The following is a 27,083-nucleotide window of genomic DNA, read 5'->3' as shown; positions in this document are numbered from 1 at the left end:
AAAAGTATCCCTAAATATTCAGATACAAAAGAAACATCAGAATACTGTGTGGCTAGTCCAGAGAGAAAATGCCAGCAACAAACAGCAACTGCAGCTACATAGTTGCTGCTGAAGAAAGCTAAACTCAGCTCCAGAGTAAGAAAATAAAATAAGACAAAACAGCCCATGTACAGAAAGTGTTTCTATGCTATACACAGCATTTGTATTTATTAATTTACTTATGTTCATCCTTCCCTGGCAGCTGCAGTGAGCCTTCACAACAATAGTCATAACCCACTCCCCCTGCAGGTGTAAGGTGTTATGGGGCACAATTGGGAGCATCACTGTAGCTGCCAGGGAAGGCCAAACATAAGTAAATTTAAAAAATACCAACACTGTGTATAGCATGAAATGCTTTTTGTACAGGAGCCATCTTGGTTTTTTTTTTTTTGTTTCTTACTTGGGAGTTGAACACAGTACCCTTTGCATTCTAAACTTTAGCAGCAACTGTTGTAGCTGTAAGCCACTGTGTGTTACGGGCATTTTCTCTGTGACCTAAGCACACTATTCCAATCTCATCACTAGTAACAGAATTCAATGTTATTTACAATAGCAAATATACTGGATCTCAGAAATTAGAGCAAAAGTAGTTGAGGATATTTAAAAACATTGGCAAGCAAAACAAAAGGAAGCTGAATTTTGGAAGGTAATGTTTACTGTATTTTAGATAAAAAAAAGTACTTCCACCAAAGTATTAAAGAACTGGTTTGAGCACCCAACTCATGAAGATGCAATTTTATTTGCTGAGAATGATTTTTTATTCTATACACATTATTCTTGTGTGTTTGGTAACCAAACAAGAATAGATAGGATATCTCGACTGATTTGCTAAATAAGTTAGATAAGGTAGATGTGATACCCTTGCCCATTAAATCATAATGCCATTTAATTATTATAATAGGTAGATGATTTCCACTTACTTATAATATCGAAGCATAGTTAACCAACTTACTCAACCTTAGATAAAGGTTAGATAAAGAAATTCTACAAGCCTGAATGATAATGATTTGATAAGCAATGTAATCCTTTGGGACTACTTAAAACTATGTAAGAAAATTAAATGATGTATTAAACATTTTTAAAAAGGGATGCAGATATAGATAAATAGAAAACTAAAATCAGAAAATTAAATGTACAAAAAGGGAGTAAAACATTAAATAGCTAAGCCAATAACTAGAGAATATCAAGAAATACAAAAAAAAACGGGATTGGCATTAGAAAAAAATACACTCATGCTGACTCCAAAGGACTTCACAAATTGACTAATAAGAACTAGTCTGTTAAACAAGACTAATGAAATTGAACAAATGATTGATCAATGATTGATCAAATGTAAGCTGAGAAGACGAGCATCACAATACAGAAGAAACATTTCTAACAATTATGAGGAATTAAAAATTACAGGATGAAAAACATTTAAATACATTTTGACTAGCAGGATTAAAATAAAAAAAAATCAAGGACATCATTTAATGAGAGAGAATACATTAAGTTTAAGATAAAAAAAAGTAAAGATCCAGATATTGATGGTTTGATTCATGAAGTCTACAAATATCATCAAGATGTATTCTATTAGACATTTTTTGTTACTGAAAAAAGCAAACATGCTCCCATGTTAGAATTACTGTCTAGCACCATCAATACGTAAACCAGGTAAAGACCCCCCAAATTATGTGCTACTTACAGGCTTTAAACCGCTGTGATTTAAATTCATAAAACTGATAGTAAATCAAGTGTGCTATATTATAAACAGGAAAGGACAGTGCTGTCAAAGTAATTATACCTGTTAAAGGTAGAGAATGAACGATTTACAAAATAAAACAAATGAAAATCCACAAGACAAAGGGAATGACTCCAGTTCAAAGGAGGAAGCATCTTAAAAAACAAACAAAAAAAAACTCTATGAACAAGAAATGAGGCACAGCAGGATTTCATAACTGGCCTTTACCTTAATTCCTAAAGAATCAAGGACAAATTACAGTTGCATGAGTATACTCAACTGTAGAGAATCAGACTAATGCAATTCCTTTACACATGGAAAATGGCCACAGATGTCCAGACTTCTATAGCACTTGGGCAACCTTAGATCAGAGATGGTCTACTCTGTATGCCAAATATGTCAGTATTACACCTGCATGGCAAGAGAGCAGTTTGCAGTTTCTCTTCTCTTTGGAGAAAGACATTACCACTGCAAATGCATGCAAGACCCCTAGGAAGACACGAAAGGCATGCTGAGGTCAGACTGCCACCATGAAGACGGTCTCATAACTAAAGGTTTTTGTTTGGAGAATTTATTCCAAAGCCACAGTTAGGTATTACAGATTCTCTACTCCACTTCCAAACAAGGTGATGGAGTTACAGAAACTAGCAGGGACATAACAGCGATTTTGTTATTCAAACATTTATCCTTATGGAAATTGCACTTGCACAACTGTGCTAAGCTCAACTTAAGCATTAGTTGTGTAAGAGTACCAAAATAGTTTGTTACCCAAGGGATAACCTGGTACTGTGACTAAGGAGAATGTTACAACATACCGTGAAGAATAACTGTGGCATAACTTGACCTACTGCTGGATTGTATGTCTACGTCTTTAATATATGGAAGTGTGGAAAAAGGTAATCACTTCACAGATGCTCTGAGCTGAAACATTTGAAAAGTAACAGTACTCCCATTTGCCCTGTTCCTGACTTTCTAGCAGTTAATTTTGATGGCCAGTAACACAAGTAGATATATTAAAAGCCAAACATTTAAATGAAGTTTGCTTGCACACAAGCCTGCCTTTCTTTCCTTGTGTAAAAGGAGAAAGTCAGTGTGCTAAAAGACAATGGGTACTTTTTAACATCTGTTTCCTGTGCCCATACAATGTTTAAAATACTATTCCTATTCTACTGAGAGTACAGTCTGATTGGTTTGATTCAAGAAAAACTGTGAAACCACTTTGGCATGAAAGGATGACTGGTTCAAACAGCCACCCTGCCTTTGTGACAGTTAAATAATGCTCTCTATAGAAGACCTGCAGCTCAGTGCTTTTCTAGCAGAGTGCATATTAGCAGAAACAGAGTTAAAATATAGGTATTTCAAGGTTGCTGAACATACTGGCTCAGACAGAGGGGCATGAAGCTTTTCAGCCCCAGTGTTCAAATTCCAAGGGTGATGGGTCATCTCAGAAGCTTAAGATGAAAGACCCCCTTTAAGACAAATTTCATGGCTGAATGGGAAGAAGAGGGGAGGCCCACCAGGAGGAAAGCTGAAACTGTTGACAAGTGAACCTTGGTACATTATTCTTTCAAAGACCTCTGCGCCAAGTGATCCAAGATGAGGATCTAAAGCATCTATTGTCATTACTTGTATACAAGTTTACCAGACTGAGAACCTCTTCTTTTAATCCAGTGCAACTTCCTAATACTGGAGCTCTTGATGTTTGTGCATCAGTCTTGGTGAAGCAGACTCCTTACAGGGACTAAGCTGACATCACCCATTCAGCCAGTACAAAGCTTTTGAGGCCTGGATGCACTAAGGACCTCTCTCTTCTGCTGTTTCAAGGAGGATCCATTGGAGATGGGAGATATAGGAACGATTTCAGACTCATTTTGATTAGGGGAGAGAACTATTGCTGCCTTGGCCAAAGGAATGCAATTACAATTAACATCATCTTTTCTCTTCTTGCATTTAAGAGCATCTTTGCAAGGACTGGGATTGGAAAGAAGATGTAAAAAAAGCCCTGGCTCCATGGAATGGAAAATGCACAGACTTCATAGCTGCCCATGCAGAGACAACTGGAGCAGAACCTGTATACTGGATACATGTCCTAAGAGGTGACAAAATCTACTCAGTTTCTCCACTTCTGCATTACAGTATACAAAACTTACCCATCCAACTGGAATTCATTCAAACTGAGACCTGCTCAGGTGGACAGCCACTGAATTCTGATCAGAGGGAATGTAGGTGCTTTGGGGATGCCGACCCTGTTGCCAAAGGTCAACCCTCCATTTTATCCCAAGTCAGTTTGCAGAGAGGAGTGGGTGCCTTATTTTATACACCATGTGTATCATTGTTATTTTCAGGGTCAACAGGAAAAGCAGTGATTTAAATACATGTACAGCATGATGACTGTTGTCTCACATATTTTCAGTTTGCTGGACCGCTTTCCATGCACTTTTAGATCCCCAGAAGCATTTTGTTAATTACATAAGTGAAATGGTTCTTTTAGGAGTCGTTTTTAGGCACAATCCTGACCATGAGGCTAACATGCACACACACACACACAAGCAACATGTACTGTATTCCAGCATAACTCCATACAGAAACAAATAAAAAAAAACATATTACACTTCTTCAAATATAAGCAAGGGCCAAGTCCCCCTGTGCCCACCACACCCTCTGCTACTTAAATACATCAACTCTGAGATTGCACTACATTAAGATGTGTTATTTTGGAATAGAGCATGCAAAAAGGGACATGACTGAGGTTACTTAAGAAACTCCGGTAATAGCAGAGAGATATACAGTGATATGCAATAACAGTGAAGCAATGTTTCTGAGAAGGTTGAGGATAGCTTTTTTACAATTTAAACAGGCAGTCATGAAGTGCGGAATGGTATGTTTGCTGCCTTTTGTTCTGTGTAGTGCAATCTTGTAGTTGATGTATTTAAGTAGCAGGGGGTGTGGAGGGTGCAGGGGGGCTTGCCCCCCTGCTTATATTTGGAGAAGTGAAATATGGTTTGTTTTTTGTTTCTGTATGTAGTTGTGCTGGCATATATTAAATGCTGGTTTCCTATATTTTTTCATTGTTATGGGATTAAATGTTTGAAGTTTTCAGTGTTTTGAATTTTCAAGACTTTTACCTCAATGTTATGGGCTTTCAATGTTCTAAAGTGAATCCGTATGTACTTGATTTCAGCGAATGCTGTTTTACCAAAACGGGACATTCACGAGAGGATTTACGCAAAAGAGCGTTTTATCGAAAATGCACTTTTGTGTAAATTAGTAGGTAAAACAAACTAAATGATGTCAAAGAAAAAACATGCAGTCTGCATGTTAACTTAGTTGTACATCAATGTTTAGTGTTGATGTACAACTAAGTGGACTGTTGCTGAGATCGTAGCACAGTGAGGATGAGGGAACATTCCATTTTTCCCCACTGTAGTGCGATCTCAGAGTTAGAATATTAAAGTAGAGGGTGTGTGGGGGGCACAGCCCCTCACATGGGGGGTGCAGGGGAGGTTCCCTCCCTGCATAAAAGTGTTTTAAGTGTTAGGTTTTTTTTGTTATGGATTTACACGAAAGTGTGTTTTCATTGAAACGCACTTTCGTGTAAATGCATTCGCGGATTTATGTTTCGGTGAAATGCAAATTTGTTAGAATGCAGTAGATCCATTTATACACACACACATATATATAAATATATATATATATATATATATATATATATATATATATATATATATATATATATATATACACACACACATATATATATATATATATACACACATATATATATATATATATATATATATATATATATATATATATATATAATATATATATGTGTGTGTGTGTGTGTGTATGTGTACATACATATATATGTGTGTGTGTGTGTGTGTATTTACACATTCAAGCATTGTAGTATAGACTATCAACTGCCATGCTTTTGGGAGATCAGAGGTAACCAAAGTATCTAGAGAAGACTCTTGATGCTAAGTGTACCCTTTGTGCAATTTGAGTGAAGCACTGAAGCAGAATGGTTTCTGCCTGAGGCAACAATAACCTGCTTGCACTAGTGTCCAACACTGAACCTGTGAAGGTCCTGGGACAGGCCCAGTTCAGGCTAAATGATTACAAGTCGAATTAGAATACTAGGTTGGTCAGACAGGTGACTACTTATTACCAGAGCCTCGAGTCCTTCCATTGAAGCTTGTATTAGGCAGTTGTCAAAGTAAAGGAACAGGTCATGTCCCATCATTATGATATGGGTAAACTACAGTGCTAAGCAGTTGGTTAATGCACTGAGCATAGTAGAGAGACATGACAGAGGAACAAATTGGTAATGATTTTTTCTCTCCAGAATCGTGAGGAAGTGTCCATGGTTCTAGTGAATTGGGGTGTGCAAGTAACATTGTGTGTCCAGGTTCATCAATAGAGCATCTTTTAGAAGTAAAGGGGGAAGAGCCTGCAGGGTAAACATTTTAAATTCTGACCCACAGACTAGTTTAGTCTGGACAGGTCTTAGATTAAGGCATTCTTCTTTTGTACCAGAAATAACTGAACAGAAATTTTGCCCTGCTTGTATATGAAAATCCTTTCTAGGGCTTCATTGGTCAGTAGGTAATTAAAATGGGTAGGGCTAGAATGATCTGATTGTGAAGAGCATCATTCCCCTAGAAAAGACATGAATCTCAAACTATTTTTTGAGATGAAGAACCACATCATTACTATTTTGTTTGTAATGCATACTAGAAAATCACTTTGCATACATTTACAAGGCTAGCCAAAACACCATTCAAAAGTTCTCTCCAGCCCCAAGGAGAACAAAACAAGAGAGACTGGGAGAGAATTTAAGACTGCCTATCCTATCATCTAGAATTACATTGAAGGTAGCAAAGGTGCTACTGTGTGACATGTAGTGGAGGATTATTCCAGAGCCGAGCTATTCACCGGGATGTGAATTTATTACCCTGTGCCTCACATGTTGAAGGTTTAGTTCCCTTAACCTGGTACTTGAAGTATCATTTGTTCTGTGAAGGAATAGGAGGTCAAAGGAGGTTGGATATTTCATGGTTTGAAAGGCTAGACACAGATCTCCATGGAGGAGTCTATAGAGACTGAATAGACTCACAGGACATTTTTTAACTTTTTCAGTTATGAATCTCGGATCTCTCTCAAGTCGTATGATATGTTTACACAAATACATGCCAAAGGTGCCTTATATTCAATAATGGGTTTGATGAGAAATAAGTAAAGGGAAATTAAGACCATCTGGTGGAGATAACTTTAGACATTAGATAAGCTACACAGAAAGCTTTTCAAAGAACTGAGGATACAATGGTCAAACAATAAGGAATTAACAAGAGTGCCCAGACCCCCTTACAACAGTGTCAGCCTGGAAGGCTGTGTTACCTATACGGTATGCAAAATTATTTTGTTTGCCAAAATGAACTATGCTACATTTTTCAGTTTTAACTTGAAGCCATTGTCCTTTGCACTAGTTGTTAATGCGCTTTAACTCATTTTTGAGCAACTGTGAGTCAATGGAGGCGCGACCAATACCACCCTATTTACTGTTTGCAAACTTAGATAACCATTAGCTAGTAGTGTTGGCCTGATGGTCTGAGAAATAGATGTCAAATAGGAGGGGGCCCAACAGTGAACCTTTTGGTATAACACTGGCAACTCTCTTCCTTTCAGAAGTGCCACTGTCGACTCCTACTTCATGGGTTCTCTCAACCAGCTAGCTATCCACTGCACAACATAAGGATATGAAGACCAGGATAAACTATATTGCTAAATGTGAACAAATACCTGTTCATACATCCTTACTTTCCCCTCTTCATTCACTTTCTTACTTCTATCAGTTTCTCTTCCTTAGCTCGCTCTCTCTCTAAATATAACATAATCCTTTTTTTCTGTCACTTCGGATTGCAATTCCTATTTGCATTACTCTATCTTATCCTTAATTCTTCTATAAACTGGCTAAATTTGTCTAAATCATTGTCATACAATGTGTATTTATTCTTAACCAATGTTTTCATACAACTAATTTGCTATACTTACTTAAACTGTATTTATTTATTTTTAAAGACTGTAAAATTATTGTTCTTAAAATGTTTTGAAATACTTTGGAGCTTTTCTCACTAGGCCTCCACTGAAAATGGGCTCCTACCCAGTCAGACTTTCCTGGTAATCAAATGTTAATAAATTGACAGATTTGTAAAACTGAATGTAATGCCTACAAGGGAAATAAAGTCAAAGGCCTTGGCCAGGTCTAGATATGCTGGTTGCACTGTATAACCACTATTCACTGTTTTTTTCAAAGAAATGAATGAGGTTAAGGAGACAGGACCTTCCTTTGACAAAGCTGATTTGGTGAGGGTCCAGATTAATGTGATCCAATATAATATCTTTCACAGCTTTATATATGAGACTAACACAGGTCTATAGTTATCAGGGTCCAAGGCTGGGCCACTCTTGTGTACTGGCATTACAACAGCTGTTTAGGCTTCCATAATGTAACCAGTGGAGAAGCTTAGCATCTGCAGTGTTTCTCCTCGGGCCTCTGCTGAAAAATGTTTTCATTCCAAGTCGGACTTTCCTGGTAAACAGACATTAAATATATATATTCATATTCTTTACCTTACCCAAAGCTCTGATGTCATGTCAAGCTAATTTGAAGGAGGAAAGTCTGCCACTAAGAATGTGAATGGGAGTTTGGTACTCAGCACTGTCTGTTACTGTTTCTGGGTTCAGAACCATTTCCCCATCCCTTTTGCCTTGGCTACCTGCCCTGCTATACCTTAAACCTACTGTTTTTCTTTTTGGATGGTTTCATTTGCATTGCTCTACTCCAGACTATCAACAGAAAAGCCACTCTGATGTTTTTTTTTCTATGTCACTTCAGGAAAGGGGATAAAAGGATGTTTCAGTAACACTTTTTTCTTGAAACTCCTTAAACTAGGCCTTGGGAAAGGGGGTGGGCAACAAAAAACTTTATCCAGGGATGCACTGATTTACTGTCGCTTCATATCCTTCAAGAAATCTTGGATCCGAAGGAAGGCATGCTTCATGGTGATGAGGCTTGTAGTTACCCCCCCTCAGTAAAAATATCTATAGTGTTATACCCACATTTAATTGCATGCCTTCTCACTTATAGGTACTGTCCGACTCTGTCCTTTAGGTGTCAATACAGAATGTCAATTTATTTCATCAAGTTATCTGCCATGATTCCTGTGATTTAGGCTGGTGTCTGGATACATGCATCTTTCTCCAAACTGAGCAAGCACTCCTTTTTCCTATTATTGGGAAAGACATTTCTAAATGGTGCTGTGATCACCTGGTTGCACCATTTGATACATTATCATGATTTGCTAGAGGATTCTTAGCATTTTTACCTTCCTTGGATTCCACAAGAACTGTTGGGCTTCATGGTGTTAGGGGAGCTGAAGCATTTACAAAGGTGTCTAGACATTCAGAATGGCTGGCATGACTGCTGTGGCCCTGTCTTATGCTATGATCATAGTAGACTAAAAATGCATTGCAGCCTTGGTTTGCATTTGCATGGCAACTCTACTCTGCAATACGAGCTGCCATTTTGTAATTTATGCAATGTGATGTCCATGATATGCCAGTTTATCACAGGTATAACGAGAGGAGAACAAATCAGACATTTAACACATTTTTGTACATAATTTCCTAATTGTGGTTACTGTGTTATTCTTTTCATATCATGTAAATGAAGAAAGAGGGTGGAGGTGAAACCAAAAACTATTATGATGAAGTGCGCCTTTTGTAGTGCCAGAAACAAAAAAAAAAAAAAAACAAACAGTGCTTAAAACATTACTTAAAAACCCAGATTTCTTGATAATGGACATCTCCGGCATAAAACTATAATTCAGATAACATTAGCAACACTGACAAATGCCAGGAGGCTAAACAAACTTAAAACTAGAGGCAATTATCCTCAGAGACCATCATTTGCAAATTAAAGACACTTGGCTGGTTTGTTTTACTTTTGAAGTAGTGCTATAAACACATTGTTCATAGGTGTGTACTAGGCTAATGGCCCTGCAGCCTTTACAAGCCTAGCCCATAGGATTACCCTGGCATCGTGCCACCCGACCTTAGTTTCCAGTGCCTCTGTCGAGTAGAGTCACCGGAGTGAATTTTCTATTTCCCATCCACTCATCAAGATTTCTCTTTAAGAGGTCCAGTGAGGTGCTCTGTTTGACATGTATGGGAAGTCTATTCCATGGCATGGGCAGTCTCTGGGTTATAAACCTGTCCCTCCAGCACATTCTGTTGATTGTGGTAATGAGGTTGAGGTCTATGGAGCATGTGGTGTGGAGGGATTGGGATGTCTTTAGATGTAGCATTTCAAACAGAGCTGGGTCAGACATGGCTTTATAAGTCAAGCAGAGTTCGCCTCTAAGTAGGTGATATGAGACGGAGAATAGCTGGGAGTTTTTTGAGTCTGTCTATATAGGACAAGTGTTTAAGGCCTAGGATCCTCTTTGTGAGGTACTTTTGTGGCCTCTCCAGTTGTTGCAGGTGTCTAGTGAGGCACATGCCAAATTGGACATTGTACTCGATGACTGCCCTAATGAGGGAAGAGTAGAGGGAGACAATGACCTGTTTCTTCCTGGATGCAAACTCTTAGTAATGAGATGTGCCACATAGAAGGACTTTCTGACCACAGTGGCAATGTGGTGGTCAAGAGAGAGGTTGCTGTCAGCCTGTGTTCCCAGATCTCTTACAACACTTTCGGTGTTCGGTGGACTACCATCGATGTGGTAAATTCATGGGAACTGGGTTTTTCCCAAAGGGGAGGACGACATTTTTTGGCATTGAGCTCAAGGCCATGGTTCCGACACCAGTTGTTGGTCTCTGAGGCCTTTCTGTAAGATGTCATCACTTGGGGAGTTAATGGCTCCCAACTTGCAATCGTCTGTGAACATTATCAGCCAGAGAACCTTCATGTTGGCCTGGTCTTCTGAGAAGTAGATACCAAACAGGAAAGGACCCAGGACCGATCCACTCGTGACTGGTTGGCAGTCTGACATGGAGTGAGCTACTTTCACACTGTGGGTTCTATCTGTGAGCCATATATATATATATATATATATATATATATATATATATATATATATATATATACACACACACACATACACACACACACACCTGACAGCAACTATGTATTCACAGCAGATAGCAGCTATGTATGTACAACCCCCAACCACCAGTATGGTGTGGAAACAGACAAAAATGAGTGGTGGTGTTTTTTCAGACACTTTCAGATGCACATACATATCTATTCACTGGATGAATACATGCATGCATGTGTACAATGCACATACCATGTCTGTCTGTAGGCAAATTAGACAAATACTAGTTCCCCCTATAGCACGCGTTTATGTTGTGGAGGAAACCAGATTAAAAACGATAGGGAGACTATGTAAACACTACACAAAATGAGCCACTGCCAGTAACTCATCTGCAGACCAAAGTGCTTTGAGCCAGCTACTGTGGAAATAAATCTGCTGCTTTCATATAAAAACTTTCCAGACCATCAAATACAGCTAACAACTGGGTATGATGATGTCTGACTGTGAGGGAAATTTAATAATGGCTAACTTGTTGCTCTTAAATACACTGCAACACCCTCCCAATGCACCAATACATAAGCCATAGATAAAGTTTACATTGATTTTAGCAAATGCAGTACATTGTCTAACATTGTTCCCATCAAGACAGTTCACTGACTGTTTAAGCATCATAAAATAGCAGGATTAAGTTACTTTTATGCATGGACAGCAGCTGTACTGATCAGCTACAGTAATTTTACTGACTGTACAGACACCTCATATGGCAGATTGTGATAAATGGCCACTGCAAATTATTCAGATTTGCTTGACAAACACACATTTGCCCTGCGAGACTTGATTGACTGGTTAACTTAATGGTAACAAAATCATTGTCATCCGCATACAGGCACATACCCAGCAATTATAGTCACTTTGACTATGCACAGCTTAGATAGCTGACTGCAGAAAAAAATAATGGACAAAATAATGCATTTAAAGTTTGTTTCAAATGCATTCCAATCTAGTAAATGAGATTAATTACTGTTTAACCCGAGCAATTAAAACAGGGTCAGTCACTTTCATTCACAGGCCACCACTGTATCCAACAATTAGACACTATCAATTGTGTATACCTCAGATGTCCAATTGTGACAAATATAATGGCACAGCAATGTATTTCAACTTTTTCACACAAATAGTCACTGAAAAGTATTACAATTTACCTCACACAAATACACATTAGTCCTGTAAATCTGGAATGGTGATGGTGTAACTTAAGCAGACCTTAGCAGGGTCAGACATTTTAAACTAAAGACAACTCCCCTATGCAGCAACTGTATCCTTAGTTGATTTTGTACACCTCCGATGTTATACTAAAAAATGGCTAGAGTAAATTTACTCTTTCCATTTCAAACATTATAGACAGCTACAGTACATTAGTATTCCAGTTTGTATAAAACAAGTAGTCCTACAAACTTTAGGAAACAGGAAAATGCCAGGATCAGTCACTTTCATTCATAGGTGGACCCCATAATCAGCAATTACAAGGATGCTGTCTACAACTCAGATATCCAGTTGTATTAATAAATAAAAAAATTGTCACAGTAATTTTAACTTTATTAAATGTACACAATATAAATTAATCCAGACTGATTCACAAACAAATTATCCCTGCAAAGTTCACTACCCATATCTAGCTGCCTGATGGATTAAAAACATTCCCAGTAAATTAAATGCACCCTAACCACAGAATTTTCTGGTAGACCCTCTACAGACCTTCTCTGTGCCACCAGCTATAAACTCCTAATGCTAGTGCAGGCATTACTGTGCACTGCTGAATGTATCTGGGTTTGCTGGACTTCCAAGAAGGCTGCACACTAATCAGTAGCTCAACTTCAGCTCTCCCAGTGTAAAAAAAAGAAAGATGAGGGCTGCAATTGACAGTTTTAGTAAAATTAAGTTACTAGCTCTTAAGTACAGTGCTTGGATGCCAAAGCAAAGAAACTTAGAGCCTGAAAGTAAATCAACTGGAAACGATGGAGAAAACAGACTGGAAAGAATCCTACAGTTGTTCAGCAGTAAGTAGTTCAAGCTCCAGCAACAGTACAAAAGATGGAATTCATTTTACGGTGCCGAGGTGCCAGCTTGACGCCCAACATTCAACGAAGGCATGCCCATTCTACGCATGTCTTTTGAATGCCTTTCGAACGTCACTCAAACACGGGGAGGACATGCAGACTCCACACAGAAGGCGCTCTCGCTTGATTTTTGGCTGGAGCACCTTCTGTGTGGAGTCTGCATGTCCTCCTCATGGTCGAGTGGCATTTGAAAGATGTGTAGAATGGGTGTGCCTTCAATGAAGGTTGGGCATTGAGCTGGCACCGTAAAAATCTGCAAATCATTAGTGGACCGGAGTTCCGCTGTGGTGACCCCTAACCGAGAGAAAACAAAAGAAGTGTGTGTGTGTAGGGTAATAAAAATAAATCAAATGTACTCAGAGCTGCCTAAATAGATGAAATATTGAAGGCATATAACAAAAGGCTGGAAAAATGGAAGATTCTTTAAACAGCGATCCAAATGAACAGATAAAATACAAAAATCAGAGGTCAAAATGAAGAAAAGGCTGGCTGAGTAGGATACTGCTCAAGAGGAGCATTTAAAAAATGGTTAGGACAGAGTAAGCAAAGAAAACCTGAGATTTTCTCTGGTACCAGAGAAACTGGAAGGAAGACTTACTTTTATGACATCACAAATAAGCAAGTAGACTGGTATTCCACAGCAGGATTTAACTGAAAGTACATCATGTGTGCACTCCAAACTCAGCCATGAGAAAGCAGCCATGACCTGTATTAGTGAAGATGCAATCATACCAGAAGAAAGATTTGATCCTGACAAAAAACTGTGGCAAGAAGGGCAAAGTATTAAAACTTGAAGACAGAATGTTTATGGAGAGAGATAATTTACTGTACACCAGGCAGAAGACAAGCACATTTATCCCAGCAGTCAGGGAATGTCTAGAGGAAAGTATGACATTAAAGTTGCTGCATCCCTCTGTCTCCAAAGTATTTTTTCATAGAGGACCAAGGTAATTTTTTGATGCAGAAGAGGCTAAGGAGGAAATACAAAAGTTTGTCCAACAAAAATGGAACAATCAAACCGAAGGGAACTTTCCTTCTCATTCCGATAAAACCCACAGAGAGATTGCCAGGGAAATCTTTTCCAATGTTCCAAAGGAAAATGCTTGAGAGACAGAAAAAAAAGCACAGGAGTTTAGTAGAATAATCAGAAGCATCTTGGACTTAACTGGACTCGAATGTTGGGAGATAGAGCTGAACAGGGAGAACAGCAACACTATAATTAGTGAATAAATTTGAGACAAAGGCATCAGTCATATTTGTGAAGTTTAGCTTTACAAGAAAAAGTGCCTGAGAAACACTGAACTTTTGTTGACTTTGTTAAACTTTTGAGAGGACTGAAATGCATATACCTTACTTCATGCCATTAATGTTTGGAACGATATTAAAAAGGGAAAGGGGAAAAGCAAGTTTAACAATTTTTGTTTTTAAATGGTATTTGTATAAATATTTCACAATATAAATTTCATGTTATATAGTATAGCATTTTCAGTTATTGTATGTGACAGACACTTATATAAGCAAGTACTTTTTAGTTTTAAGAAATATAGGCATTATAATGCAAAAAGAGAAGAAAAGTTAGACAAGAGCATATTCAAGTTAATATACTATAATGCAAATCACAATCCCAGCAGTACCTCCAAAGATCCTCACCACCAAAGCACAAAAGCAAGAGAAACGTCAGGAACACAAAGATGAGGACCACCACGATTATGCAGCCAAACGTAAAAACTTCTTTATTTGTTACAGAACAGGAGAGATGAGCGCTTTCACGTACAAAAACAGTACGCTTCTTCAGATCTATTTACTTGTGTCTAAAGCAGAGCTTATATAGTGCTGCTCATTAATTTCATTGCTATACTCATTAGGTAATTAATCAATTATCATTTTGATTAACATTTCAATTGATGCTCTAACACAGAAAGCAGTACTTTCAATAGTGACTGTTACTGAAGTTAGACTAGCAAGCAACTAGAAACAAAACACTTCAACATCTCTAAATAAAAAGACATATCGTATATATATCTATAAAGGCTCTCTCTTAAAAACACATTTTTTACCATACATTTTAAAACAATTCATATTTATGTAATACTATATAGAAACATGTATTATTTAAAAACTCATACAATATATGTGTAAAAACTTTTAAGAAACATATAAGGGTATGTAGTTATATATATAAGAAATATATATTTAAAAAGGAGTATATATATATATATGTATGTGTAATTCAATGAGCGGAAAAAACATATATATATAACTCAACTCATAGCAGCATAAATTCTATTCATTTAAGATGTTAGTATTAAATACAAAAACAAGAGAAATTCAACTGCTATATATATATTATATTATACATCATGAACTATGTATATTTCATCATTATAAAGCGCTCTTTTGTAGTTGTAGAGTATGTATCACTGTTCGATCATATAAAAAACCCTGTAGACAGCAGAATACAATATGTACAACTCTGATAATAGCTTCCCTAACCAAACTATATCTTTCCTAAGATCTGCATGATGGCCTAAAACACAAAGCTAAACTGACCAAAAAATCATCCATAATATAATGAAAAAACTCCATATAGCTCGTCCATATCCGTATGAAAAACAAAAACAAAAACATAAGTATGTGCCTAAAAAGTCATTAACAAAATAGTATCACTAAGACTATGTTTATAAGAGCTCTAGGTATGTGTGCCTCTCATTCTAGCATAATACAAGTGATAGAAATACTATATTTAGTGTATTACTAACTAGAGCTAATATCTAGGATAAACATATAAATGTCTGAGAAATAGTGTAATATAGATATGCCAAAAAACATTCCATGTTTCAAATAGACTTGAATTAAAAATATATATATAATATAATATCATAAAACCTAATTAAAAACTGACATTGAATATTTTATAATTATGTATGATAATAATAAATAGTATAAATATTAATCAACCTGCCTTAAATAATCAAATGAAAATTTATATTTAAACTATTTAATAATCATAAAAATCAAATATATTATAAAATTATATATTAGATCATATCTAGGCATCTGGGACTCCATTAAATATGAATATGTTGATCATATATGTAACATACATATTTACTCAAAAAAGTTCTTTATTGTAACTAGGAACTAAATTTATTAATATCTATAAACTATAGCTTCAGAATCACCATATGTGGATAGAGAAACATATTTTATTTCAAGCTTCTTTTTTTGAGGACTGACCTCACACTAATATATTGATTTAAACCTGGAGTGTAGTGTGCTTTAAACTTCAGGATCCACTGTAACTCTATGCTTTCTAATTCATTGAAAGCATCTCCTTTCCTATTACTAGGGCTTACTAATTGAAGTGTTCTAAATCTAAATTCATGTCCTGGATTGTTCATTACATGTTTAGTTAGAGCATTCTTCAGATCTTTTCTCCTGATGTCATAAGTATGGTTGTACATGCGTTCCTTGAGGGATCTGGTTGTCATCCCAATGTAGAACGCATTACAAAATAAACAATTAGCTAGATATATCAGGTGGGCACTATTACAATTTGATCTAAAGTTAGGTTTGAAAGTAATACTTAAATGTGGATGAGTGAACTCTATGTCTTCTGAAATATAGTTACACATACTACACTTTTTGCATGGATAGGTACCTATTTCATTTGTTCTGGTCAAGTCCCCTATTATATTGTTATGTATCTTGTCATATATTTTCTCTGTATCAAAATTTTGTTTTTCAATACATAACAATCTTTTAAGATTCTTACTATTGGTATATAGAAAACATGGTTTAATTCCTACTATTGCCTTAATTTCTTCATTAGTAAGTAAAATACACCAATTCTTCCATATTATATTAGTGGTGTTCTTAATGTCACTGGTGTATCTAGTTTGAAAAGGGACTATTTCATTGTATGGCTTCAGTCTAGTATATTAATAATACTATAATATTGGGCTGTTTGGATAGGGATTGAGTGTAATCTCTCGAGTTGAAATGCTCTCACTTTAGATAGATGAATGTCTGGATTAAATGCCCTTGGTTTAATCTAATGACACATTTCTTGTGTAAGCATGTGCTATAAAAATAAGAAAACACTAAATGTAATGAAAATATTTCCTTTAAGCAAATAAATGTTCAGTGTGAGTTGAGAAATCTGCATTTGGGAGCAGCTGTACATGTTTCCATAGAGACAAGCTGACTACAGACCCAAACAATACATCTTGAGAGCTCTGGACACTGTTTGCTGACAGAAACCTGAAATTAAAAGATACAAGGCCAAGCGGCTTAGTAAAAAGTAATGTTTGAAATTATTGGAAGTAAATAAGAAATAGCAATTGTCCAGGTACCTACATACCTCAATGCAATTACTAGAAGTGTGTATAATTTAGTTTTGTATCTTAAGGCTAAAATTAATGATTTCTGAGAACATGCAAGCTGTTTTTCACATCCGAGAGGGGAATAAAGATAAGAATGGACAGTAAACAGTGTTAAGTAGGAGCACAGGCTGTAACATGCATTTTTATATGGATAACCTTAATTTTAGGTTATGCAATGCCTATGGGTGGACCTGTCGATTTGGGAAAATTTAATCACTCCTTCCATCAGTCCTTGATGTCTTCTGGAATGTTGAGATATTGGTTGCTGGTTTACTTTATGAATAGTATCGGACTGTTATACTTCTTTTTCTGTGATATTTTGCTTTTTTGAGTGTTTTCATTAAAACAAAAAGTCTTACAAAATGTGACAGATTCAAGTGGAGATGACAAGAAAACTGTACAAAGGATCACCTTGCCAAACATCAGTGGGTGCATGTAACAGAAAAGCTGAAAATACACATTTAAAAAATCTGACATATACAATAGGTAGCTATAGCAACTTATAATGGCTACACTGTTCATATTTTGCAATATGAATGGTCTCATAGGTATAGACAAAACAGTAAATGTTACCGATTGCAAAAAGCAATGCTAGAAGAGACATTTGGAAAGAAGTGAGCATGTGAATTTGATAAAGAAAGGATTTCTGGATGGATATTCAGCTAAATATTGGATTTCTGGATGGATATTCAGCTAAATATTGGGGACAGAGGAAGACAGGAGTACTTGCACTAATTTCAAGAGGAGTTCCAATAGTGACAGAAGAGGGAAAAATAATAATGGTAGATTTGTGACAGTAAGGCTGTAATAGAAGAGGAATATGCTGGCACATTTTTATTTTACCTAAAACTACTATTAGGAATCTTAAGAAAACTTTGAGAAAAAAAATATTTTCATCAGGGAATATTACCTAAAGACAGGGATTGGAACTTGATTTGCAACTGTGAGGATGCACATATTTGGTACAATTCAGTAGTAGGAACTCAAACATTATACTGTTCCCAAAGTTGCAATAACTAGGCTAGACAATTTTTTTTTCATAAGAGAAAGCTTTGACACATCCAGTAACTATTTCAGATCATGCACTAAGATAAAAATGCAAGCTAAGGAAGTAAAAATGAGATATTGCTGCTTCCCAACATATCTGTTAAAATTGAGAAGAACTTAACGAATGGGTAGTAGAAATTATTCAAGAGTTACTATGAAAGACAGACATTTCTTCAGAAGGTATAGCTAACGAGTAGGATAAAATGAAAATTTAAAAACAGGGTAGAAATAAAAGAAAGAAATCTGGTTAAGAAGTAATACAAATTATTTAGAGGAGTTGATGAAGGTTAAAGTATTACAAAATACGGGGAACCTCACAGAACAAGAGGCGGCACAATAGCAGAGTGCTAAAGAAAAAAAGTATCTGGATAACATTTAGAAAGATTGCTGTTAAGCAACTGTTTTTATAACTCTAGAGCACAATTATTTTTGCACAACTTGGTAACACAGATTAGAAAGGGTTGTTACCAAACCTAGAGAGCCTATAACAAGAAAAACAACAGAGATCCTGTAGTGGTATTAGAAACTTTAGAAATGTTATGAAAATTTGTATAAAGCAGAGACATTTGGAAATCAAGAAAGGGCTCAAATGAAAATATTTATTGAAGACTTGAGTATACCAAGGTTAGAGATAGAAGGTCAACAATTTACAGTTAATATGGGAGAAGAAAAAAATGATGTATAATCAAATCTGCAGGAAAGTCTCCAGGTGTACATGATATTCCTGTGGAAGTTTGGAAGCTAGAATGGAAGAAAGTGGAAGATGTGGAAGGTTTTTGTTTAACAGTAGTTTAAAAGGAGGAGAAGTATTAACATCCTGGAAGAAAGCTGTGGTGGCTTGATTACCTAAAAAGAAGGCAAAAACCCATCAGACTCAGCTTAATATAAGCCCATGTCAATTTTAAACAATGATTATAAAGTACTTGTGTCTAATAGCTAAAAGAATAGCGAAGGTGTTCTTAAAACTGACAGATATGGATCAACATGGTTTTGTGAAGTGGAAGCAAACATTTGACATCAATAGAACAATGATGATCCAGAGAAGATATCACTGTTGTTGGTGGGTCTCGATGCAGCACTCTGAGTAAGCTGGGATTTTATAAATAGGGCAATGGAAGCATTTGCATTACCTGATGCAATAAGGTTAATTAGGAAGATATATGAGGGATCAGAAGCAAAAATTAAAGTGGGAGGGTTCCTCTCTGATAAGTTGTGTCTGAACAGAGGAACCAGGCTGGGATGCCCTTTTTCCCCCGTGTTATTTATATTATATTTAGGAGACATTGGCAAAGAAACTATGGGATTCAGAGATTCAAGGATATAATTGATATGTTTATCAAGAAAAGTTGGCTTTATTTTCAAATATATTGTACCTGAAACCAGAAAGGACATCTCACAGTGTTGTGAAACATTTTGAAAGTTTCAGATCTTTTTGGGATATAAAAATAATGAAGATAAAACAAAAGCTATAGCTGAAAGCTATATGCCCACACATGAATTGGTTCAGCAATGTCCACATTCATGGGGACACAATAAAATAAAATGTTTAGGTGTATGGATTAAAAAAGATTCTGTTATAGCAGCCAAGGACATGTGGGAAGAGTCTAAAGAAAAGGTTAAACAAAAACTGGAAGCTCATGTTTTTGGTTATGGATAGCAAGATACAAGCAGTGAAAATGGTTTTAGTCCCTTTGGATTTATATACAGTTGTGGTATATTTTTTATCAGCCAGAGGAGAAGTTGTGGACAGTGATTAATAAAGAGTTGAAGGATGTTTTCTGGGAGGGAAAGGGCAAGGGGTCAAATGGGATAAGTTGATCCTTCCAATAGAAGGTGGTGGTTTAGGATTACCTGATTTAAAGGGATACTTTACAGCTGCACACAGTTAAGGCTCCTGTACATAACACAAGCAAAAAGCTATAATTCAAAGTGGAAAGGGGTGATTATTAAGTTAGGGGGAGGGCTCAAGAAAGACAGCAGAATTTTGGGTGCAGATCATGAAGAATAACAGCCATACATATATTCATAAAGTAGTAGAAAGTATTCTTAAAAATATAAGGCAATATGAGAGTGGAGAAAGAAGATTTTGCAAAGAGATGAATATAATTAGGGGTACAGAGAAGAGGCAACAAGGACTTGAATTTACTGGAGAAAACTGTCAAAGGAATAAAGGTATTGGGAACAAATATCTAGAGAGGGAAAAGGTAACAGACAGGGAAAAGTCCAAGAAAGCATTTGGACTGTAGGCTAGAGACTGCCTTCTCTATCAGGGATTAATATCAGTACAGGCAAAAAGAAAGGGACAGGGGAATCCTAAGTGAAAGATTTGCTCTGGTAGAGTTTTGGCTGAAACCAGAACAGAACCTCTTGTTAAAGGGATAATTAGTAGGGAATTAATATACTGCATGATAACTACAGAAATCAATCACAGGAGGTTAAAATAGATTGGGAAGAGAGATTAGATAAGCACTTCTCAAGGAAACAATTAGAGGGCATATGTATGGCTCCCAAATATGCAGCCAAGTCTAGAAGATCTAGGATATTTGCTTGGATGTGTTTGCATAGGTATATTTATACACCAAGCAGACTCTAAATAATTTTCTCTCAGGTAGATGGTATATTGAAGGTGTGATGGGGAAGAAAGGGGTTACTGGGGATATATGTTTAGTAGTGTAATGAGTTGGCAGACTATAAAACTTCCCTATGAAGTACTTGGTCAGAAATATTGAGACAGCTATTGGGTGCAAATATGGATTTTTTTTGATTGTGGGATACAGGATCTGAATTGCCTGGACATATTAAGTCCTTAAGTTTAATTCTGGTGGATGCGAAAAAGCAATTACTAGAAAATAGAAATCAAAGTCTAAACCAACTGTATTTGAAGTACTGAATATTGTAAGATAAAGGAACCTGGACTCGGATCTTTAAGAAAGGGCAGGAGCAAATTGCAACAGAATACATGGAAATTTTGGGAAGGCAAGAATTGATCAACTTAAGTAACGTTCGACTGATAATTATACAAAAGAATATATGTAATATATAATGTTTGCAACTGGGAATATGTTAATATATTTTGTTTTCTTTTATATAAATGTCAGTACTAAATAAATGCATTAAAAAAGTTTCTGGGCTTGCTGCTCAGTCTCACCCACTTTAATCTAAAAAATTAATCACGCTGTCAATTAGAGCCTGTAATGTTCTTTGATTCCTTATTTAAATCATGTGTGCAACTGAACATAAAGTCTGGAATTTGAGAAGTGTGTTGCACTTCCAGTGCTGTAGCCACAGCTACTTCAAACACGTCACAGCAGCTGTAAGTGTTTTAGCTTGTGAGACAGGAAATGAAAAGTACTGATGGATGAGTGGCACCACGAGCAACTGTCTAGGTCATCTATGCCTACGGCTAGACCTTTGTGGCAGTACAGCACCTGTGTTTTTTTTTTCATTCAGAAGCAGCTTGAATCACTCCTTTCATCTGTCCTTGATGTCTTCTGGACTGTTGAGAGAATGATACTGGTTTACTTTATGAATAGTATCTGAAAGTTGTATTTGCCAGTCAGTGTTTTGTAACACAATAATTATGCCATCTTTTTGATGCACTTTCCAGAAGCTAGTAGAGGTTCTTTGATTCATTATTATTTGCCATTCCTCTATTCCTTAGTAAAATCTTAATGTCTTACCATAACTTTATCAATCGCAAAAACAATGCATGCCATATTTTCAGAAATTGCAAAAGTGGAAAAGCAGAAGATTCTTCACTCCTAAGACCATATGGAGACAGTAGTACATTTATGAAAAATGCTACACACTGCATGCAAAGAGCAAAATGAGTATGCTCAAAACATTTTTAATAGCCCCACACAGCTGGCTCTAAGCAATATATGACGATTTACTTATGCTCCTGAATAAGTGATGCATCTTAAAAATGAACTCGTACAAAACTAAACATGACAGACAGCTGATACACTGCTTACCTGCATATATGACAAGTCCATGACAAACATCTGTGTTTCTGACAGTGCAACCACGCAGCAAGACTTTATCCATATCAACAGCATAAGAGGCACTTCCCCAATACATTGTTCCAGTAATCTTATCCAAACGGTTGTTGGGTTCTTCACAGACAAGCAATGCTGAAAAATGAATGGATATGTTTGCATATTTCTGCTCATAAATAAAATACAAGGATAGATGCTAGATGACCATTCGTATAATTCATTATGGCAGCCTGAGTTATTCTACAGCTCACTGCTATTTCAAACAGATTGCTACTAAGTGCAGAAAGAGAGAATGTTGTAGCAGCTACAAGTTAAACATCTACATAATGAGCAAATACAGACCATCAAATCTTTCCAGGCCTTCTTCATGCTGAAGGTTTTTGTGTGTGACATCCAACGACATTTTGAACTTCAGGTTTGTTTCGCTGGAAGAGAGATTAGAAAAAAATTAGTCTGTCAGCAATAAAGGAAAGCACAGATTATATTTATTCAGAAAGACAGAAGTACAGTCGTGTAAGATCTTACCATAACAGCAGATATCCGACTTCTCACTATTGCAATATTCTTTACTCTTGGGATATCCTGCCAAAACAGCAAAACATCCAACCTTCATACCACAGCCTTTACACCTTCTAGGCATTGTACATCACATGTATGCCCTACATTCTAAGTGCAAGGTACATATATGATGTATGGATGCCTAAGCCTCAGAACTGAAGTGCCCCATGAGAAACAGAGCAACCTTAGAGAAACTCTCCTCAGCCAGACAGAGGGCAACACAAAGTAACAGGGCAAGAGGGAGAGACAGAATACTGCTACAGTGAGAAGTAGGACATCTACTGTTACGTTAAGATCTTACACAACTGTACTATGTCCTTCCTTATCACTACTGTAGTGTTTTTTTTTTTTTTTTTTAAACAAGAAACATCTTTATTTATCATCACTTATAACACAGGCAATCATATACTTCTATAAATGAAAACAAACCATACTGACATATTTCCTGTTGCAAACAGTACATCACGTATCTATCCATGCGTCAGTCAAACATTACATACCTCAATTCCTGCCGTCCCTTAAACTTCATTCTTCCTCAAAAACATTATTCTGCATGCATTGTTCCCACAACTCGCATTTTTTTTCTATGTAATTAGCTCCTACACTTTTTAAGGATCCTAATTCCAGTTGTATTATCTACGTTACTATATTCATGACTTCTAATACAGTGGGTTTAGACTTTGATCTCCATTTTCTATAAAATGAGTAAAACTCATTTCCTTAGTTATTCCAATTTGCTCATTCAGTATTTCTGAGAAATTAGTCTGCAGAGAATCTAAAGTTTGCCAACACACTACACTTCCAAAAATATGTTCTCAAATATCTCTTTCTTTCCCATCACACCGCTAACATTTGCACTCTATCGGAGGAAAAATTATTTGGAGTCTGCTTGGGGTGTAAAAACTACCTATAAAAACACTTCCAAGCAAAGATCCTAAATAATCTAGACTTTGTTGCATATTTGGGAGCCATACATATATCCCCATTGTTTCTTTGTCAATTGCCTAATCCAATCTCTCTTTCCAATCCTTCCGAACCTCCTCCGATTGATTCCTATAGTTATGCAATATTTTATATGCTCTACTAATTATCCCTTTTTGACAGCAGTTTCTGTTCTGGATTCCACTGAAAACTCTACCAGTGCAGGTGTTTCAATTAGGATCTTTGCCTATACTCCGATATCAATCCCTCAATAGGGAAGGCTATCTCTAGCCTGCAGTCCAAATGGATTCTTGAATTCTTCCCATTCTCTTACATTTTTCCCCCTCTATTTTGCTCTCAATATATTGGTTCCTTTGCTAGTTTTCTATAGTAAATTCCAGCCCCCCTCTTGCCTATTTTCTGTAACCCTAATTGCAGTCATCCCTATTGGCCAAATCATTCTCAATCCGTGTTGGCTTAGTTCTTAGAATAATTTCTACTACTTTATGAATATAATATTCTGAATGAGTGTATTATCCTTAAAGATCTGAGCTTTACCCCTGTTTCATCATCATCCATTTCCACTTTGAATTATAGCTTTCTGCTTGTTCTGAATAGCTTTGAAATATCCATTCAAATCAGGTAATCCCAAACCACCTTGTTCTATCGGAAAGATCAGCTTATCCCACTTGACTCTTGCCCGTGCCCTTTTCCAGATGAAATCCTTCAACTCTTTACTAATTTCTATCCACAACTTCACCTCTGGTTGGTAAATTCTGCCTGACCTGTGTATAAAACTAAAAGGACTAAACATTTTTACTACTTGTACCTTGCTTTCCATATCCATAAAACTGAGCTTCCAATTTCACAGTTTTTGTATCATCTTTTGTTTAGTCTCTTCTCACATATCCTTAGCTGCCATAACAGAAGAATTTTTAATTCATATTCCTAAGTACTTCATTTTATCCTCTCCATAAACACAGGTATTGCTGAACCAATTAGTGTTAGGGTACACAGTTTACAGCTACTGCCTGTTTTATCTTCATTAATTTTATATCTTGAAGACTTGAAACTATCAGAATATTTCACAACACTGATATGCCCTTTTCTGTTTTTATCAAGTATAAAATATCTGCAAATAAAGCCAACTTTTGACTGCCATGCCAGTTATATCCTTGAACTTCTGAGCCACTTATTTTCTTTGTCAGTGGTTCTAAATATAATGCAAATAAAGGAGAAAGGTTACACCCCTGTCTGGTTCCTCTGCTCAAACTGAAGTTACCAGAGGGGAAACTTCCACTTTAATTTTTGCCTTGACCCTTCATATACCCTCCTAATCAACCTTATAAGTGTGTTAGGGAATGCAAATGCTTCCATTGCCCTACTCATACTGTATTGAATGCCTTCCCTGCATCAAGACCCACCATCAACACTGATGTTTTCTTACATTCTGCTTCCCTCTAGATCATTGTTCTGTTAATGTCAAATGTTTGCCTTTCTTTAACAAGACTAAAGCAGTATTCTTTACTCTTTGGAGAGTACAGAAGCTACGGGAAGGAGGAAGGCATAGACAAGCCCTCCAGCAAGCTCATGAAGGATGGTCCTGGCATAATCTGCCTGGCCCTGTGAATAACATCCAAGTTGCAATGCTTAGTAAAAGAAGACCAAGTAGCAGTGTCCAATGTGGAACTAGTATCCAGACCTTTAAAAAATGCACCAGAAGAGGCCACAGTACTGGCAGAATGAGCAGAAAGAGAAGAGGAAAGCTACTTTACATGAAGAGAATAGCAAAATGAAAGGCTTTAGAAATTCAGTAGATGGTTTGCTTAGACACTGCCAAAATTGGTTTCCTGACAGGAAAGGAAACAAAGTTTCTCAGGTTTCTTATATGCTTTGCTTTATCCATGTAAAATCTGAGCTGTTAATGTAAATCCAAGATATAAAGAACCCTTACGCTAGTATTCTTTGCAGAATGGTAGAAAGATGATGAATGTACTGGTTCAAGGACAAATCATTAAGAATTGATGGGAAGAAACAACCTGCCCTTGTTATATAAAAAAAAAAAAAAAAAAAAAAAAAAAAAGGGAGGAACTGCCAGGATAGCTGGAAATTTAGAGAAACTCTTGGTAGAAGTAAGAGCCCCCAATAATAGTTTCTTCCAAGTACAATGTTACAGGGAGAAGAAACTGCAGGCTCAAAAGGAGACTGAATCCATTTCTCAAGTACAAAATGAAGGTTCCAAGGAGGAGTAATAGGCTTTTATGGAGGCTGTATATGACAGACACGTTTGAAAATTGTTTGACTTCAAAACTAGAAGTCAAAGGCAGACAAGCTGAAACAGATCCTGGGGCTGCTGCCCTAATGTATCCACAGCATCATAAGCATACTTTTTGCAGCACTTGGCTACTTGAGGCATTTTAAAGTACCACAGTGGTCTTGGAGTCCATCCTTTACAAAATTACACAACATGAGAACACAGTTCAGAATACATTGGTGGATATTCAGGATGGGGACTAACATTTCACAGAAAGGATTGTACACAACTGGCATAGCCTAGCTAAGGTAGTAATTTCAAAGCAAAAAAAATAAGATGTTGGTTAGGCATTACCTCCACCTTGCCAAACAGGTAGAGAAATGGGTAAAATACATGGAAGAAGCAATCCTTATTTGTCATCAGAATCTGTGTTGCTATGAAAGAATCCAAACTAATTGTCAAGGGAAGCAGGAAGCACTCGTACAAAGATATCTAACTTAAGAAAAGCCTCTTTACACAATAAGCTTAAGAAAAGGCATTATGACCATAGTTACTGGCTACAATGCCTAATGGATTGTTTATCATCCACTTTCATTTAAGTTGAGTTGCATCATTAACCAAGTCTAAATATGTGCAAACTCACAGTGACGGATTCTGACAAGACCGATCAGCACTGGCAGAGTTTTTAATAGAATCAAGATCAGAAGCTGCCGTTAAAAAAGGAATAATTAGTAAAGCATATAAAATATTGCATGATAATTATATCAATCAGAGGAGCTTAGAAAGGATTGGGAAGACAGACTGGATAAGCGATTCACAAAGACACAATAGGAGGATATGTGTACATCTCCCAAATATGCAACCAAGTCAAGAAGATTTATGATATTTGCCTGGAAGGGTTTGCATAGATATTTTTTCTGTTGGAGATGCTGGGTGAACAGAC

The 27,083-nt window shown here is 36.6% G+C and overlaps 1 protein-coding gene across 5 annotated transcripts in view; it reads right to left on the bottom strand.

Moving 5' to 3' along the window:
• Positions 1-27,083, bottom strand: part of ATP8B1 (ATPase phospholipid transporting 8B1) — a 1,573,644-nt gene that overhangs the window by 639,996 nt on the left and 906,565 nt on the right. For all 5 annotated transcript variants that reach the window (XM_044074782.1, XM_044074792.1, XM_044074774.1 and 2 more), the window contains 2 exons: positions 22,750-22,832; positions 22,384-22,542 (listed from right to left, as the gene is read on the bottom strand). In XM_044074782.1, coding sequence (XP_043930717.1) covers positions 22,384-22,542; positions 22,750-22,832 — 242 coding nt within the window. The remainder of the gene's footprint in view (positions 1-22,383; positions 22,543-22,749; positions 22,833-27,083) is intronic.

The sequence above is a fragment of the Protopterus annectens genome, chromosome 1.part1 (assembly GCF_019279795.1).
Source record: "Protopterus annectens isolate FY-2018-M chromosome 1.part1, PAN1.0, whole genome shotgun sequence".
Classification (NCBI taxonomy): Eukaryota; Metazoa; Chordata; order Ceratodontiformes; family Protopteridae; genus Protopterus; species Protopterus annectens.
The sequence above is the reverse complement of the archived record's forward strand: the minus strand, read 5'-3'. Positions and strand labels throughout refer to the sequence as shown.